This window comes from Peromyscus californicus, unplaced genomic scaffold (assembly GCF_007827085.1).
Source record: "Peromyscus californicus insignis strain IS unplaced genomic scaffold, ASM782708v3 Scaffold_9__1_contigs__length_137607984, whole genome shotgun sequence".
NCBI lineage: Eukaryota > Metazoa > Chordata > Mammalia > Rodentia > Cricetidae > Peromyscus > Peromyscus californicus.
The window spans coordinates 83,990,345-84,007,342 of record NW_026294617.1 but is presented as its reverse complement, the minus strand read 5'-3'; the positions used below and the strand labels follow the sequence as shown (position 1 = coordinate 84,007,342).

The window sequence follows — 16,998 nt, the reverse complement described above, 5'->3', positions numbered from 1 at the left end:
CCTGTCCTGACTTCCTTCAGTGATGAACAGCAGTGCTGAAGTATAAGCTGAGTAAACCCTTTCCTCCCTAACTTGCTTTTTGGTGGTGGTGGTGTCTCAGCAATAGTAACCCTGACTAAGACAGCATGTATAAGAAAAAGCATGGTCTATACTGTACAGATTTGGGGACTGTCCTTGGTCTTTGACAGCTGCATATCATCTTACAAAGTATCTCCTACAAACAGGGGGGTTGGGGGGACTTCTGCAGCAGAAAGGACTATCACCACTAAAAATGTTCTACAAGGGTTTTAGAAGTGTGTAAGAATGGACATAAAATGTTGAGTAAAAAGATCTGGCCTTGTATGAGAAGCAGTGTTTCAGGAAGCATTACTAAAGCACATGGTGTATGGCTAAAAGGAATCCACTCAACTGGCAATGTGCACTAGGAATCCAGGTGATACTACTTTCTGCCTTTAGTAGATGCTTTATAGTTTCTGAGTTTTGCCTAGATGTGATGTTGTGCACCACATGTTTGTCTGGTGTCCATAGGGGCCAGAAGAGGGTGTCTGATCCCTCAGAACTGGAGTTACAGATGGCTGTGAGCTTTCATGTCAGGGTTGGGAATCATACCTGGGTCCTCTGGAAAAGTAGCAGCAAATGGTCTTAACCACTGAGCCATTTCTCCAACCTCATTTTTGCATTCATGTAAATAATACCAAGAGACTGTTCAGTGACATGCGTACATGTCTGAAAAGCCACCACTTATCTCCAAGATTAAAGAAGCACCATATGTCATTCTGTGTTACAATGAAGGAGTCACCAGGTGTGCCAAAGCCATACAGTGGTACTGGGTTGGTGGCCCCCAAAGTGCTGGATTTTTGCTTTGTATTTTTGATTGATTGATTGATTGATTGATTGATTGATGATTGATTGAAACTGGGTCTTATGTAACCTAACAGCTAGTAGTTTTCTTGGTTTTGTTCTTATTTTAATTTTTTAAATTTATTCTTATGTATGTGCATGCAGTACTGGTGCAGGCCAGAAGATGGTGTCAGATCCCCTGGAACTGGAGTTATAGCTGGGAACTGAACTCTTATCCTCCAGAAGAGCACCAAGTGCTCTTAACCACTGATCCATCATCTCTCCAGCCCCTTACTTTTGTTTGTTTGTAATGGGGTCTCAAATGTTACCTGGGCTAACTTGGAACTTACTGCATAGTCAAGGTTGACCTTGAACTCCTGATCCTCCTCCTACCACCTCCCCAGTGCTGGGATTAGAGACATAGTCGATCACACCCAGCTGCTGCATATCCCTAAAAGCACAGAGAGTGATGCTAGGGCTGAAGGGTTCAGATGTAGCTTCTCTGGTCACTGAACATGCCCAGGTGAACAGAGGACCAAAGATGCACACTGCACCTCCATGGTAGGATTAGCCCATTCTGAGCTGAGTGAATGCACTGCCATGCCCAGCTCCCTACCAAGCTAAAGAGTACCTGTTTTATCCTCAGGAGAAGACAGCATGGGATCTTCTTCCTCTACACCTAAACCTAAAACCAGTGAGTTCGGCACAATGCTTTCCCTTGGTACTTACGGTGAATTGGCAGAAGAAGGAATTGTGTTGAAAGCCCCATGGGGGACAGTGTTCACTAGCGCATTTCTGAGCTAGAAGAGTTCAAGTTTACCATAATGCAGAAGCCGGTATCCCCAAGTAATAGAAAGAGGAATCAGAAAAGACCTGACTGGCAGCTGGTAGTTTGTGAAAATCTAGTTATGTTTCCACTTGTTCCCCTCCCTGTGGGTTAGGCACTGGAAAAGACACACACACACACACACACACACATACACACACACACACACACACACACACACACACACACACACACACACACACACATGCCAGGGTGGGGGAGCTTGGGGAGTCAGGAGGCATTTCGGTAGTGCCTGCTGAGGTCAAAGGACCCACATCTCCCCATTTTGTTTGGGGGAAACAAAATTTGTTTGCATAAGGAATACAGGGTGTAGGACGCTAGCCTCTGCTTCTTTAGTTTGTATACCATTTCAAGTATAACTCTTTATCTCATCCTAAAGTCTCAGTCAGACGGTGAATCTCAGCGGTAGAGGAGGGCTTGTCCTGGTATGCAAAAGGCCCTGGGCTCACTTACCCAGAATTGGCAAAAAAAAAAAAAAAAAAAAAAAAAAAAAAAAAAAAAAGACCCACTGTTCTCCCTTCTACAGAGTTGTAGTCAATTTATAAGTCCCCGTGGGTAGTGGAGGTACTTGCGGTCTTATCCTAGAGGGATGACAGGAGAAGGGTAAGGGACACTGGTCCCTCAAAATTGATCCCTCTCATGTTCTCTGCAGGCACAGTTACCACGGCAGCCCCAGAGACCAGCTCTGCACCTGCATCCTGTTTCTTCGACCCCACGTAAAGGAACACGTTTTATCCCAGCCATGTTTCACTGGGTTTTTTGTTGACCATTTTGTCTTGGAGCCTTAGAAAGGGTAAACTGAGTGGGAGAAGAGACCAGAAACAGTGAAAGAACTTAGTGTTTGATCTTAGAAGTAGAGTTCTGCTGGTGTTTTGTTTGCAGGGGAGGGAGGTTGAGCATGTCTCACAACGTAGCCCAGGCTGGCCTCCGACTTGCCACAATCTTCCTGCCTCAGCTTCCCAAGTGCTGGCTTATAAGCAGTATGAGCTCAGCGTTGCCCAAGATTTCAGAGATCATGAGTCCCCTGAACTTACACAGTGTTGAGATGTAGAGAATTGGGAGAGTCTCAAATGTCTCTGGAACCCAAAAGCAAACTGTCTCTTCCCAAGCAGTGGGTGAGAGCAAGTGCGTCAGCCTATGTGAGACCCTGAGTAAGAAAGTTAAGCATGGATTCCAGGAAAGGCTCCAAGAGGTCTGTGCCAGCCGTTCATCTACTCCCTTTCTTTGCTGAAACAGAAAGGAGCATTTAATCTTGGCCTTTTTTGCCGGGGTTCTGCTGACACTGCTTCTCGTGGCCCTTATCTTCGTCATCATCAAGAGCTGCAGAAAAAGTGAGTGGTGTCTGTTGGACTTCTCTTGCTGTCACTGAGAACATGAGCAATGAGTAATGGGGAAGTGGAGAGATGGCCCACTCAGCCCACACTCTGCACAGATCCACTGCGAGGCCCTTCCCTTTTCTTCCTTGCTGCTTTCCCCCTACACCCCTACCTACTAGCCTTCACCCAAAGTTGAGGGGAGAGGCTCCCCACTCCTCCAGACCCCATGGTGAGAGGACAACCCTCTTTTTCCTTCATCTGCTGCAGGTTACTCCAGGGCCCAGGGCCAGGACCCCGTCTCAGAGCCTCCCATTAAGGTAAGACCATGCTGATGTTTTGGGGCTGCAAGAGGGGAATTGAGTGTGATAAAGGTGGCGTGAAAGTTATTTGGGGGGAGTTGGTTTATTCTGTGTCCTTTACATACTGGGTTGCTGACTGGAATGTTGGTGTCACTTTCCGGACTCTGGGCAAGTCTCTTATGAGTTCTTCTGCTCTCTTTGGATCCCACTTATGAAAGCTTTCAGGACACCTTTAGAGAGACACCTTTCACTGCAAACTAAATTCACTATTTCTCCTTTCTCCTCAGAAACTTTCATCTGTATCAAAGGAGTCACTCACCTATGCCAGCATGACTTTCAAGCCCTCAGAAGAAAACAGCAATGACGTGACTAGAAACCACTCTGCAGGCTTGGACCCCACTGTCTATGCTCAGATTAAAGTGGCAGGCCCACACCTGCCTCTGCAATGAGGCAGAATGCAGGACCTCAGCTCAGCTCCAGCTACATGTTGCTTTCTGCCTTTGTCTTGTATGTGTGTTTTTGTTGTTTGTTTCCTACCAACTTAGGAGCACAGCCTATGTACAACAGCAATCAGAGCTGTTGAGGCTTGATCTGGAATGCTGTCATCAGTCTTTAAAATCAGTGGTGCCGGGTGGTGGTGGCGCACGCCTTTGATCCCAGCACTCGGGGAGATCTCTGTGAGTTTGAGGCCAGCCTGGTCTACAGAGCGAGATCCAGGACAGGCACCAAAACTACACAGAGAAACCCTGTCTCAAAAAACAAAACCAAGAAACCAAAAACAAACAAACAAATCAGTGGTTAGTTGCTTTCCCCACCAGAGAAGAGGCTGCTGGTGCCTTTATTCTGACTGGCGGCGGCAGCTCCTTAGGCAACTCTCCCGAACTTCCCGAAGGGGGACAGAGTTCAAGATAAAAGAGACCCACTGATAACCATGGCGGAGCCAACCCTAACGGACAGTCTAAGATTGTCCTAAGGGCAGACCCTCCTCCAGTGTTGTACCTTCTTCACCAGTTCTCACTCTGTCCCCACCATCTTCTCCAGAAGTCAAGATCAGCATCCTAAGCCAACACAAAGTCCATATCGTATAAAACACTAGTCAAATGTGGGTTTCTGTCTCCTCTGTGTGGCATTAGAGATGTGTGTGACAACCTTGGTTGAGAGCCAAAGGTAAAGATTAAACATGTTAATTTACCCCCCAAAACAAAGGGACAATTATATAGACTGCCCCACTAAAAATATCAGGAAGATTCTTTTTAACTAGGCAAGCATACTCTAGAATGTAAGTACTAAACAAGAAAAAATTATAAAATAAATATGAGGGCTGGTGAGGTAGTTAAGGACATTTGCCATCAAACCTGACAACTTGAATTCAATCCCTGGGATTTACACGGTGGACAGAGAGGACTGGGTCCTGAAAGTTGTCATCTAACCTTCACATTTACTCTCTGGTGTGTGTACGGACCTGCACACAAACACACATGCACAAAATAAACATGAACTTGACTGTTGTGACAGCATTCTTAAGACCTGTGCGAGCCCAAGCATGGAGCACACAATCCTACCCCTAGCTGAAGAACTATTGACAGTTATTAGCTGCTGGGAAACAGTTTTCTTGGTTTTCTCTAAGAGTATATAGTCCCTGGTAAGTTGGCCATGTAGAAATTCAATACATGGCCACTGGGCAAGACTGGGACTGGCCAGGAGCAGAGGGAGAGCATTTTTTGGTCTTCAAGACTCAAAAGGAGAAAGGCTACAAGGAAGTATGCAGGCATGATATTCATAACCTTACCCTTTCCCTCAGGCTTTGAGGGTCTGGGAGTTCCCTCCCTATAGAAATGAGTCAGGGCAGAGCCTAAACTATGCTCATCGAATGCTTTGCAAGAGCCACAATATAATCTGACAAGATACATACAGAATCTGCTCAACACCCAATCTCCATTCCAACCCTGTTCAAACCGGAGGACCACTTGAGGATTCTGAGACTGAGGGTGGGCCTACACCCCATCAGAAGGGACCATGGCATATTAAACTGTGAGCTTCTGAAGCTGGGGGAATGCCTCAATCAGTAAAGGGCTTGCCTTGCAGGAACAAGAACCTGACTTTGATCCCGTGAACTCATGTAAAAATGTGGGGCATGGTAATGGTAGGGCACGCTTGTCATCCTAGCCCTGGAGACGTAAAGACTGGAGTATCCCTGGGTCTCACTGTTCAGCTAGCCTAGCTTCATCAGCAAGCTCCAGGCCAGTGAGAGGCCCTGCTTCATACAAGGTGGGCAGCTCTGGAAGAATGACATCTGAGGTTATCCTCCAGCCTCCACATGTACAAGCATACACATTAAACACATGAGTGTACACTTCTCCCACAGAATACCAGCATTTGTAGGAGGGCAGCAGAGGCCATGATGAACAGCAGGAAGGATGCCATATGGGGAGAGGGTTGTGGTTTGCAGCAGAGCACACGGGATAGTGGTAATGCTTCACCAACAATGACGTAACTATTTGCTCCCATGGATGATGGTGCCTCATCCTTGCCTTGTGTTTCCTGATTTGAAAGCATTTGTCACCTGTCATCCCTTGGTTGCTCATTGGTCAGAAGCAGCACCCACTTACTCTGGTCATAGGTTCCCATTGAGAATGTGTTCTGGGGGGGGGGGCACAGTCTTTTCACCAAGAGACTATGAGAACCACAGACTCAGTCTGTCTCCTAGTTTTGGATAAAACGGCATTAAATGCCACTTCAGAAATGTATTGGAATGTTATGCTTTTTAGGAACATTTCACGAAATACTTTACCAGTGATGGCCTAGGAGAAGTCAGTCATACTCTTTCAACACTATTCAGATATTTATTGGCTGATAAATGAAATACAAGTCATTTCCCCTTGTCCCAGATTCTGTACCTCTTCTTCACTTCAGCTAATCTAATGCACGAGAGCTAAGATCTGGAGATATTATTTGATGGCAGCCTTGCTTGGCGTGGTCTGTCTTAGCTCTTCCGGCCACCACTGTTGTCACCTTGCCACAAAAGATTGCTCCGAGGTCAGAGAATCCTTTAGAAATCCTGAAAGGTCAGAATCAGTCTCTGAGACGTAGGCTGGTTGTCATGGAGATTCAACTGTAACGACATCACTTTATTTGGGAACGAAATAGGAAAGAAATCTTCAGTCACGTGTGTTCAGTTGGGGCCATTTCCTTGAGTCAAGACACGTGGAAAGAACTTCACACTGTTGCCTACTTTGTTGGGAAATAGAAAAGGAAAACAGTTGGGGGTTCTTGTCAACGTGTTTGTCAGCAAAAATCCACAAACTGCACTTTTCTGAGCCTGTTTTCCTCTCTTCTAAATCAAAGATTATATTCTCACACTGCCCAGGAGTTTTTTTTTCAAACACACCTAAGCATCCCCAACCTCCACAGCTCCCAATGGATGGAAAAAGGCAAGGAATGCTGTAGGAGCCACTCCCGGCACTCTGGGCCCCCTGGGAACAAAACACCAAGGTTGAATTATCTATCTATCTATCTATCTATCTATCTATCTATCTATCTATCTATCTATCTATCTATTATTTTCTCTCTCTCTCCCCCTCTCCTTCTGTGTGTGTGTGAGAGAAACAGACATACACACGCACGCGCGTGTTTCTCTCTGTCTCTGTATCTCTGTCTCCTCTTTCTCTCTGTGTGTGCAGGGTGGGGAGCAGGGAGGATACACAAGTGCCGTGTGTACCCCAGTGCGCATGTGGAGGTCAGAGGACAACTTGTAGCAGTTGGTCCTCTTTCTGCTATGTGAGTTCTGGGGATTAAACACAGGTCATCAGGATTGGTGGCAAGAACCTTTACCTGCTCAACCATCTTACCAGCCCTGAAAACAAACGTTAGAAAGCACTGTTTGTTTTATGGGCTGAAATTTGATGTCACCCCTGCAAGACTTGTCAGTCAGCTGTAGGCAAGCTGGGTACCTGGGGTTTGTCCTTCTCTCGATGAGTTTTCATGGCATAAATGCATCCTGGTTGCAGGGCCCAAGAATAACAAAACTATGAGGGACTTTAGTTTAAGCTGCTCAGTTTGTCCAAGTATGAGGGAACAGGCCATGGCTAAAACAGGTTGCTGGCTTCTTGCTGAAGAGAACAGCATTGGATTCTATTGTCTCATCTTTTACAGCATCATGTCACTGTTGGGGAATATTACTTTAAAGTGTTATTTTTGTTTATGTTGCATTTGTTTAACTCCGTGAAGCTGTGTTACTGTGCCTGTCTAAAACACCTGATGATCTAATAAAGAGCTGAATAGTCAATAGCAAGGCAGGAGAAAGGATAGGCGAGGCTGGCAAGCAGAGAGAATATATAGAAGAAGAAATCTGGGAGGAAAAGAAGTAGCCAGAGAGGGAGGAGGACTCCAGGGGCCAGCCACCCAGCTACACAGCAAGCCACGGAGTAAGAGTAAGATTTACAGAAGTAAGAGAATGGGAAAAACCCAGAGGCAAAAGGTAAGATGGAACAATTTAAGTTAACTAAAGCTGGCAAGAGACAAGCCAAGCTAAGGCCGAGCATTCATAATTAAGAATAAGCCTCCACATGTGATTTATTTGAGAGCTGGGTGGCGGGCCCCTCAAAAGAGCAAAAACAAACAACATGTCACCTTCACTTATTCTGCTTGACAAGCTTACATTTGTTTATGTGTGGTTGCTTGTACTCTCCCACCTCACCACACCACTTTAGTTTTGAGACAGAGTCTCACTCTGTAGTCTAGGCGTTTCTAGAACTCATTATATAGTCCAAACTGGCCTTGAACTCGAGATCCTTCTTGCTGGGCTTCTGGGTGCTCCACAGGTGCCCTGCTGTTTTCCGGTTTCACATCATAAGCTCCATGAAGACAGGTGCTATCTATTTTTGCTTGTCTTTGTAACCTCATCAACTAGCATGTTCCTAGTTTGCAAAATGAAGGATGCATAGGTGGGTGGGTGGGTGGGTGGGTGGGACATGAGTGGGTGGATGGATAAAAAACTCAGAAGAGTATAAGAACAGGGAGAAAAATGTAGAAAGAAAAAAAAAAAACAACTGGCTTGGGGAAAAATGTTGCCCAGGGTCATATCTTAAAGAAGTGATGATAAGTTCCTGAAAAAAAAATACAGACTACGATTATATACTAGAGGAAGTAGAACTAGACAAGCCCTGAGGGGTGTTGCCCTGTCCATATCCCTCACCTCCACTGTTCCCAAAGCTTCTAGATGGCAAAAGGCAAGAAGGCTGTGGGAGCTGCTCCTTTACCATCTTAGAGAGCTTGCTGTGCATCTGCATGGGACCCAAACTGCACAGGTGCAGCCTGAGACCTTGTGGCCTTATCTTCACATTTCAGCTCCTGCTGGCACTGACTCCTTGTGTGTCACTAACAGGTCTTTCATCATTAGGATGCTACTGGCATTCGGTGATAATGTTGGGTTTCTGTTCTGGGGCTTTTGTTTGTTCATCCTAATCATTATTTCTCTGAAATGTTGTTTTTTCTATGTTTCCAAACCCAGGCAGGGTGACTGTAATCCATTTCGTAATTATGGCTACAGTCTCTTCTTTGCCCAAGGTGTTTCCATGGTTTCTGATCATACAAAAGCCAACAGCATCGCCCTGACCAAACAGAGGTGCTCACGGTGTTCTTTCAGTTCTGCAAATGCTTCAGAACTTAGCAGAACCACCATATGGTGACCTAGAGAAGTTTCCAGATGGTAGGATCCACTTGTGTCTCAGCGAAAGACGGACGATCACACAGTTCCCTCTCGATGAATGGGGAGACCTAAAGACAAGGTTCTAAGGGGGCTCAGGATTCAGTACTGAAGAGTCAAGGAGGGAACTTACCAAGGGTATGGAGACCACAGAGGGAGCTTGGCTTGGCTGGGAGCTTCTAGTGATGCTTTTACCTGTAACTACCCAAGGAAAAACAAAGACACAAAGCTAAGGACTGAAGTCCCTGGGCCCACCTGTCCCACACAGACCCCTTGGCCAGGAGAACTTTTTACACCTGCTGGTGAGTGTGTTACAGAAGTCCCGTCATTTGACAAGAGGCTTGGCCTCATCCCTACAGGTGAACAAAATGTTTCAAACAAAGATTAAGGCTATTAGGCTGTTGCCCAAAGCTTGTGTGCTGGGGAGGCAAGCAGCCCCACAGATATGGAACCTGCAGTGTGGTTATCTCTGGTTTCCCTCTTCCTCGCCCGCACCTGTAGCTGAAGTTATCTTGTTCCTGCCTGGCTCCCGCGACCCTCAGACCCAAGCAAACACACAGAGGCTTATATTATTTATAAACTGTATGGCCTAATGGCTCAGGCTTCTTGCTAACTGTTCTTATATCTTAAATTAACCCATTTCTATTAATCTATACCTTGCCACATGGCTCGTGGCTTACCAGTACTTTACATCCTGCTCCTCATGTTGGCAGCTGGCAGCATTTCTGCTCAGCCTTCCACTTCCCAGACTTCTCCTCTCTCTTTGTCCCACCTATACTTCCTGCCTGGCTACTGGCCAATCAGCATTTTATTTATCAATCAATCACCCACAGCACGCACCTACTTCCACTTAAGACTACAATGTTCCTTCTATTTCCTCTCATGATGCCTTTATAACTATGAGGGGATTATATCCTCCTCAGCCTGTGGGTTGGCTAGCTGCCTTGGTACCTAAGTGACTAGGCATTAAGAGGAGGGTCATATTCATTCACGTGAAAGATACTCCTTGACCTCTACACTTTCTGATTCCCTCTCCAAGTTTAATTCCCTCCATCCTGGGTTACTTACCTCCTCTATTCCTTTGGCTTCTCCTTCTCGTAGAGAAAAGACTGACTATAAAGATGATCCACAAACTAGTAACCAGTATGCAAACGATCAAGATGGACATTCTGGAAGGAATTACAACAGATATCAGGTCCCTTGGAAGGAAACCTCTTTGGTTTTCTTCTCACACAGTCACTCCCATCCCAGCCCCAGGAGCTCCTGGCAACTACATTCCTTAAGAGTAACTCTGTCCTTTGGACCACAGATCTGATGGGCATCTAATCAAGCTGGGCCAGTAAGTTCTGCCTCAGAAATAAGATGGGGTCTAGGAGTGGAAAACTACAGTCTGCTGTCATTCCTTTGAACGGGGGAGAAATAAACTGAGCAACTGTAAGTGAGTGTCACCTGCTGTGTCAAAAAGAAAAACAGGGAGGGAGGGATGAAAGAAGAGGAGAAGGAAAGAGAGAGAGAGAGAGAGAGAGAGAGAGAGAGAGAGAGAGAGAGAGAGAGAGAGAGAGAGAGAAATACAAGCTGGGGGATATAGCTCAGTTGGCAGAGTGCTTGTGAACTGAGTGTGGCAGCACACATCTATAATACCTTTGCTCAGGAGGAGGAAGCAGGGGCATCAAAGGTTTAAGGTCAACCCTTACCTACAGAGGAACTTGGGAGACTTTCTTAGACCCTGTCTCAAATCAAAAGAAACAGGGCCCAGGGAGAGAGCTCAGAGGCTCGGTTCCCGGCACCCACATTGCCACCCGTAATTATCTTTAGCTCCAGTTCAGGGGATCAGGCTCCCTTTTCTCGACTCCACAGGCACCAGGCACGAACGTGGTGCACATATATACACACATGTACGTGAGACATTCACACGCATGAAGTGAAAATGAAACAAACTCTTTAAAGAACAAGACAGAAGTAGGCAAGAGTGACGTAGGAAGAGAAGGAAGCAAACACACCGGAGACTGTCAGGCGAAAACGCAGCTAGAGACGAAGTCCTGTTGGAATCTTGGCGCCTCTTTCGCCTGCATCCCTGTCTCTGCATTTCAGACACTCCTGTCCCCCTGTGGTAACACCCCCTTTAAAATTAAAGTGACTAAGCCAGGTGTGGTGGTGCACACCTTTAATCCCAGCACTTGGGAGGCAGAGGCAGGCGGATCTCTGTGAGTTCAAGGCCAGCCTGGTCTACAGAGCGAGATCCAGGACAGCCAGGGCTACACAGAGAAACCCTGTCTCAATAATAATAATAATAATAATAATAATAATAATAATAATAATAATAATAATAATAATAACTAGAAGCTATTTTCTGCTGCTTTCAAACAAAAATAGTCATCTTAAAGAAACCAAACCATTACAATGAAGATATTTAGTTTGGGCAGAGAAACAATACACAGTTGAAAAGTAGAAGGTGTAAACCAGTCACTAATGTGTTGTGGTACATCCCACTCCACCCCACCCCATCCCATCATCTCTTCAGATCCCTACTCACCTGGAGCCCTCTGCCTTTTGGATAGCTTTAGAAGTCCTACAGCTCAAGTTCCTGTGCCCTGAAGGGTCTGAATCAGAAAGGAATTGTTGAGAATAAAACCCATTTTCGGACCCTTCCTTTGGCTCCAGCATCATCCCCACCTGTCTCTCTCTTGCTCTCCAGAGAGTAAGTGCATTGTGGACTTTTTGTGTAAGACAATGACAACACTAACTGTTGTATAAACATGCCTTAGACAGGGGGCAAGGCTGTGGGGAGAAGTAGGGGCTGGAATCCAGCTCACAGTGCACCTGCTAAGTCATGCACTCTGCCACGGGGCCCTCTGCACCCAGATGAAGGGATACCTTTTCCAGATTTATACAAAGGCCCTGCACAGTCTAGAAGCAGTTCGTGGTTAGAGACCCAAGCTAAGGTCACTCCGAAGGGAAAAAAGCTTTGGTGTATCAAATAGCCAGTCCCATCCTTGGGGAATGGGTCAGTCTGTGACATAGGTCCTTCTTATCACTACAAACAACCCATGGGAGAGCCCCACATTGCCTCCTCTATGTTTCAGTAAAGGAGCAAACTTGGATAAGACTCCTCTCTTTCTAAACTAAAAGCTCAAGAAATGCTGTAAAAAGTAGAAGCACACAAAGCAGAAACACAGCCAGTGTGGATATTACCCACTCAGTGGGATGCTAGCTTCATCAGTTACCAGTAGATAAATGTGAGCAAGGCTCTTCCCAGCTTGAGAGGCGGGGTGGGTGTGAAGTGTCCCACAAGTCCTTCTTATGTGTTTTCCAACTGTCATTGGGCTCCAGACAGTGACAGAAAAACATCATTTTTTCTAACTGGTAATGATGGGAGAACAGCCAGTGCCTTCCACCATTCCCTGCCTGAAAGACAGGGACTTACTGGTGCTGAGAGTTTTCCAGCCTCCAGACAAGGAGCCTGCGAACATTGGGAGGTCCCAAGAGTTAGCACCAGCTCAAAGTCCTAGTCTGGCTTAGGCAGACTTTGCCTCCTGGTTCCAGTCCCTCCAGTAGCCTCCAAGGGTTAACTGCATTCCACATAAGTTAAGACAGGTGCTGGCAAGTTTGACCGCTATATTTAATTTATATTGATTACTAAATTTTTTAAAGCTCTCCAGTCTCAAGAAGACTGGGTCTCTTTTTGCAGCCTCAGTCATGTCTCAAGCTAGTCTCCAAGGTTCCGGACCTATAAGGGTGAGATTTCATGATAGCCTTGGCTATCAGTACAAATATCTCACTCCTGACTTTCCAGCCTCTTCCAAGGTCTGTGAGTAAGACTGCTCTGAGGAAAGGGAAGTTTTAAGCACACCCAGAGTTCAGACACTCTTCTTTCCTATGAAATTCTACCTAACCCCCACCCCTACCATACTAAGTGGAATTGAGAGAGCAGGTTACCTTAAATAATACAAGAGGAACTTGTGAGTTGGTGGCCACTGCCTTCAGTGAGGTGTTTTTTGTCTGTTTTTGTTTTTGTTTTTGTATTTAGACAGAGTCTCACTTTGTACCTCTGCCTGGCTTGGAACTCACTATGTAGACCAGGCTGGCCTCGAACACCCAGAGATCCACCTGCCTCTCCCTTCTGAGTGTTAGGATTGTGCATGACCAGCCCTGGACCCTTCAGTGAGTTTTTACTACCTCAACAAACCCGCATTACCTTTCAAAGATCCCCTGGCAGTCTCTTTACCAGGTAAAAAACCAGTGGCCCGGCCATCTCCGTTGTCAGTCACAATCAGCTGTGTAAAATCCATGTCATCTCGGGCAAAGTCCCGCTGGATACCACACCAGTACCAGCCTGTGTCCTCCTTAACCAGGCAGGACACCGTGATGATGAGTTGGCTTCCTGTGTCCTTCAAGACCACACGGTTGGTGCTGTTCGGGGTGAGGGCGACGATGTTGCACGAGTTCCTGAAATAGCCCCGGCACCAGTACTTGGTGTGGTCCTTGTAGTGGGCATCATAGTTACAATTAGCAGAAACTGTGTCCAGCTCAATGCCTGACTTCACCTTTTCGTCCATGACCATGGCATCTGTGAACAGACACACACACACACACACACACACACACACACACACACACACACACACACACAGAGTTCATTATTCTTGGAAACACACTGACCCTACTGAGCTCCTGAAGGATGGTTCACTGGAATTTGGGTTTTGTCCTTTTGAATTTGATCACTCTTATGGGCTAAATTGCATCCTTCACATGTTGAAACCTTAATCCCTATAAAGAAAGTGATGCGGCTGCATTTAGACATAAGATCTTTAAGAACAAAGTAAGTTAAAATTAGATCATTAGGGTGGCTCTCTTAAAAAACTTTTAAAGATTTTTTGTTTTATTTTATGCATATAAGTGTTTTTTCTGCATGTATATAGGTGCACCACAGGTAAATAAGTGCACCACATATATGCCTGGAGCCTAGAGGTCAGAAAAAGATGTCAGATCTCCTGGAACTGAAGTTACAGATGGTTTTAAGCTACCTTCTGAGACATCTCTCCAGGCCCCGTTAGGGTAGTTCTGAATCCAATATAGCTGGTGTCCTTACTTAAAATTTTTGAAACAGATGAAGTTAGACAGAACCATGTGAAGACACAAGAAGGCAGCCAACTGCAAGACAGAAAGAGTCCCCAGAATGACATCAACTCTGAAGAAACCTTTATTTGGAGATTTGTGACAGTTATTCTTGATGTCAGTTTGATTGGACTTAGAGATGCCTAGATTAATCAAACATATCTCTGGGTGTTTCTATGTGGGTGTTTCCAGAGAAAATTAACTAAGGGTAAAAGACCGTCTCTGAATGTAGGCAGCTCTAATTCATGTGCTTAGATCCCACAACCATTGGAGAAGTCTTTTCTCTTAGCCTGAGAATGTGTGAGATGTGAACAAATGGAGCCTTGGACAACTTGAGGTTTGTTTTGCCATCTACTTCCTTAGCTCTGCTCCTAGCTCCCTCCCTTACCTTGGCAGCAACTAAAAGGAAGCGAAAGGTTAGGAGGCTTGCAAAGGACTAAAAATAGAGGGTCTTGTAATTTTAGGAGTTGAGAACTTGCCATACAAGATCAGTGTGGGCATCTCTATCATGTCAGGATATTGCAAAATGAGGAAGTCACACATGCAACCTCCGGCTTCACCTTGGCTGGGAAATACCTGACCAGAGAGGAGAGATGGAACAACAGAACCCATCACTCTCAGCCTTCCAAGCGTATGTTGAGGGACCTCCCAACTCCCGCAAGAGGCTGCTTCCAGTGTGTCTTACAGGAGATAACACATTCCTACAAGTGTCAGTTTCTTCTCATCACAACGAGACAAGGAGATCTGTGATCCTCAGTTCAAAGACAAGGATGCTGATGCACAGAGAGCTACAGCAGGTCTACAGGGAGCACAACTGAGAGGTGACCCAGCTTGGGGCAAGTCCCGTTGCTGAGTACCATCTTTGGTGTCAGGCTTAGGCAGAAAGGAGATAAGCATGTCTGCCTATATCTGTGCGAACACGTGAGGGAAGAAAGGAGAAGAGAATGAGAATTGGGGACACTGGGGGGAAAAACACTGCAGAGCTCCAATTTTAGTCAAGTTCCCCACAACTCACTTATCAGAGATAAGGAACTAGGATCTCTTAATAGGGCCTATGAACAAGACATTTTCCCATAAAACGGCTTAGGTGCTTTAAACTGTTATACTAAGCAGGGGCTTTAAGTAGAGAAGAATTGAGCTTCCACAGAAGGTTGTGGCTTCTGGGTAGAGGTGTTCCTTACCAACATCTTACCTGAAAAGAGAGCCAAGGAGAGCAGAATGAAGATCTCCATGGTGAGAAGGAAGTAAACTTCAGCTCTAAGAACAGAGGACCTCAGGGACTCTGGATCTGCAGGAGGGAAGCATGTGTTTGAATTTAAGGTGGTGTTATCCTGTATGAAGGGAGAACCAGCAGTTACTTTGAGCAATGCTGCTGTGCAGAACCAGCCGGGTTGTGTCCTGTACAATGGGAACTCACCATAGGAATATCATTCTTGAATAAAATGTCATATTTGCAGCAACTTTGAACATCTGAGCTCCCCGCAGAGCCCAGATAAGCAAGAGAACCCTCTTCTTGATTAAATCCACTTGGCATACATCCTTTATAGATCCCAGAAGACTAGACACATTACCACTGGCACATGTTCGTGTGAGCAACTGTACCCTCTCTTGATATGTGTTAAAAGAGGCTGTGCCTCTTGTCCCTCCATCATTCTTAGGGGCTCAGTTTCTATTTAGATGGGAGGAATCCCAGCAAAGAAATCCTTAAGTAAGTTGAGTACGAAACTACAGTGAAGACCTGGGGAGTGTGGTTAAAGGTGGAGCATGCCAGCTGCCAGAAGTATATATGCCTGCAAGCTAGAATAGATGAGTACAGCTGTCAACAGCTGGGGCTGAGGGGCCAGATTCTGGAAAGCTTTTCTGAGTAGAACTGGGACACATCAAGTGGGTCTTTTCATGCAGTAGCAGCAGCAGCTTCTCTTGAATCCTGACAGATATACATGTTCTGACCACTAGCTTTCAAAGTTTGAATTCTTGAAAAACTCTAAATTCTCAAATTTAAACTGGGTGCTCCTTGTTGTACCCTAGAGCTTCCCTTCAAGGGCCAGATGTAGATGACTTTTCTACATTGTGCAATAACATCCTTTCTTGAGAAAAGGGGAGCCTTCCTCTAATTCACTGGAATTCAGCATATGCACTTGTATCAAGCTTGCATTGTGTAATTACATTACATTATCGACTCCTCATTGGTGATCTCTGTTTCAACCAACAAAATGTGTTGGACAAAAAGAACTGGAAAGAAGAATTAATAGATTAAATGAAGTTGAGTGAAATGTCTTGGCAAATGATAATATATGAGCCCATTACACTGCCCAGATAGCTGACGTTGTTAACTGTTCATTTTGTTTCAGGTGTGTTAATAGCATCATCACAGCCTGTCCTAGTCAGCCTTTCTGTTGCTATGGTCAGAACACTGACCAAAAGCAACCTGTGGAGGAAAGGGTTTATTTCAACTTATAGACTACAGTCTGTTGTTAAGGAGGACTGGCAGGAGCTCAAGGCAGGAAGTTAGGCAGAGACTATGTGGGAAAAGTGCTTACTGGTCTCCTTTTCATAGCTTGATTAGCTACCTTTCTTATATAGACCCAAGCCTCCCTGCCCAGACCATAGTGAACTGGGCCCTGATACATCAATTAGCAAGCAAGAAAATACCCTCACAGACTTGCCCAAAGGACAATTTGATGGAAGCAATTCCTCAACTAAGATTTCTTATTCTCAGATATGTCTAGGTTTATGTCAAGTTGACAAAAACTAACCAAACACACCAGCTAGGTATACCAGATGTCCCTTGGTATGTAGTCCCTCTGAAGATGAGTCAGGGCTGACCTGCATGATAAAACTTGGCAGAAGTACGATGTATGTCTTTCAAAAGTGGTA

At 45.5% G+C, this 16,998-nt stretch overlaps 2 protein-coding genes across 2 annotated transcripts; one reads left to right on the top strand and one right to left on the bottom strand.

Moving 5' to 3' along the window:
• The first annotated feature begins 1,497 nt into the window (after window positions 1-1,497).
• Window positions 1,498-3,905, top strand: CUNH1orf162 (chromosome unknown C1orf162 homolog). The gene is made up of 5 exons (XM_052730757.1): window positions 1,498-1,534; window positions 2,340-2,403; window positions 2,924-3,018; window positions 3,271-3,320; window positions 3,590-3,905. Exons 1-5 carry the CDS (start codon window positions 1,498-1,500, stop codon window positions 3,749-3,751), a joined length of 408 nt encoding a protein of 135 aa, XP_052586717.1. The 3' UTR covers window positions 3,752-3,905.
• Window positions 3,906-6,131: 2,226 nt separating this feature from the next.
• Window positions 6,132-15,406, bottom strand: Tmigd3 (transmembrane and immunoglobulin domain containing 3). The gene is made up of 6 exons (XM_052730756.1): window positions 15,314-15,406; window positions 13,202-13,573; window positions 11,540-11,606; window positions 10,075-10,175; window positions 9,140-9,207; window positions 6,132-6,533 (listed from the first exon to the last, which is right to left on the bottom strand). Exons 1-6 carry the CDS (start codon window positions 15,351-15,353, stop codon window positions 6,531-6,533), a joined length of 651 nt encoding a protein of 216 aa, XP_052586716.1. The 5' UTR covers window positions 15,354-15,406; the 3' UTR covers window positions 6,132-6,530.
• Window positions 15,407-16,998: the final 1,592 nt, after the last annotated feature.

Bases quoted from the DNA above. Each gene is read 5' to 3' on its own strand.
- CUNH1orf162 (XM_052730757.1), top strand. From the start codon at position 1,498: ATGGGATCTTCTTCCTCTACACCTAAACCTAAAACCA. The intron at 1,535-2,339 runs GTGAGTTCGGCA...TGTTCTCTGCAG, and splicing joins TACACCTAAACCTAAAACCA to GCACAGTTACCACGGCAGCC. The intron at 3,321-3,589 runs GTAAGACCATGC...CTTTCTCCTCAG, and splicing joins TCTCAGAGCCTCCCATTAAG to AAACTTTCATCTGTATCAAA.
- Tmigd3 (XM_052730756.1), bottom strand. From the start codon at position 15,353: ATGGAGATCTTCATTCTGCTCTCCTTGGCTCTCTTTTCAG. The intron at 13,574-15,313 runs GTAAGATGTTGG...GTCTGTTCACAG, and splicing joins CTCCTTGGCTCTCTTTTCAG to ATGCCATGGTCATGGACGAA. The intron at 11,607-13,201 runs GTAATGCGGGTT...TTTCTGATTCAG, and splicing joins TGCCAGGGGATCTTTGAAAG to ACCCTTCAGGGCACAGGAAC.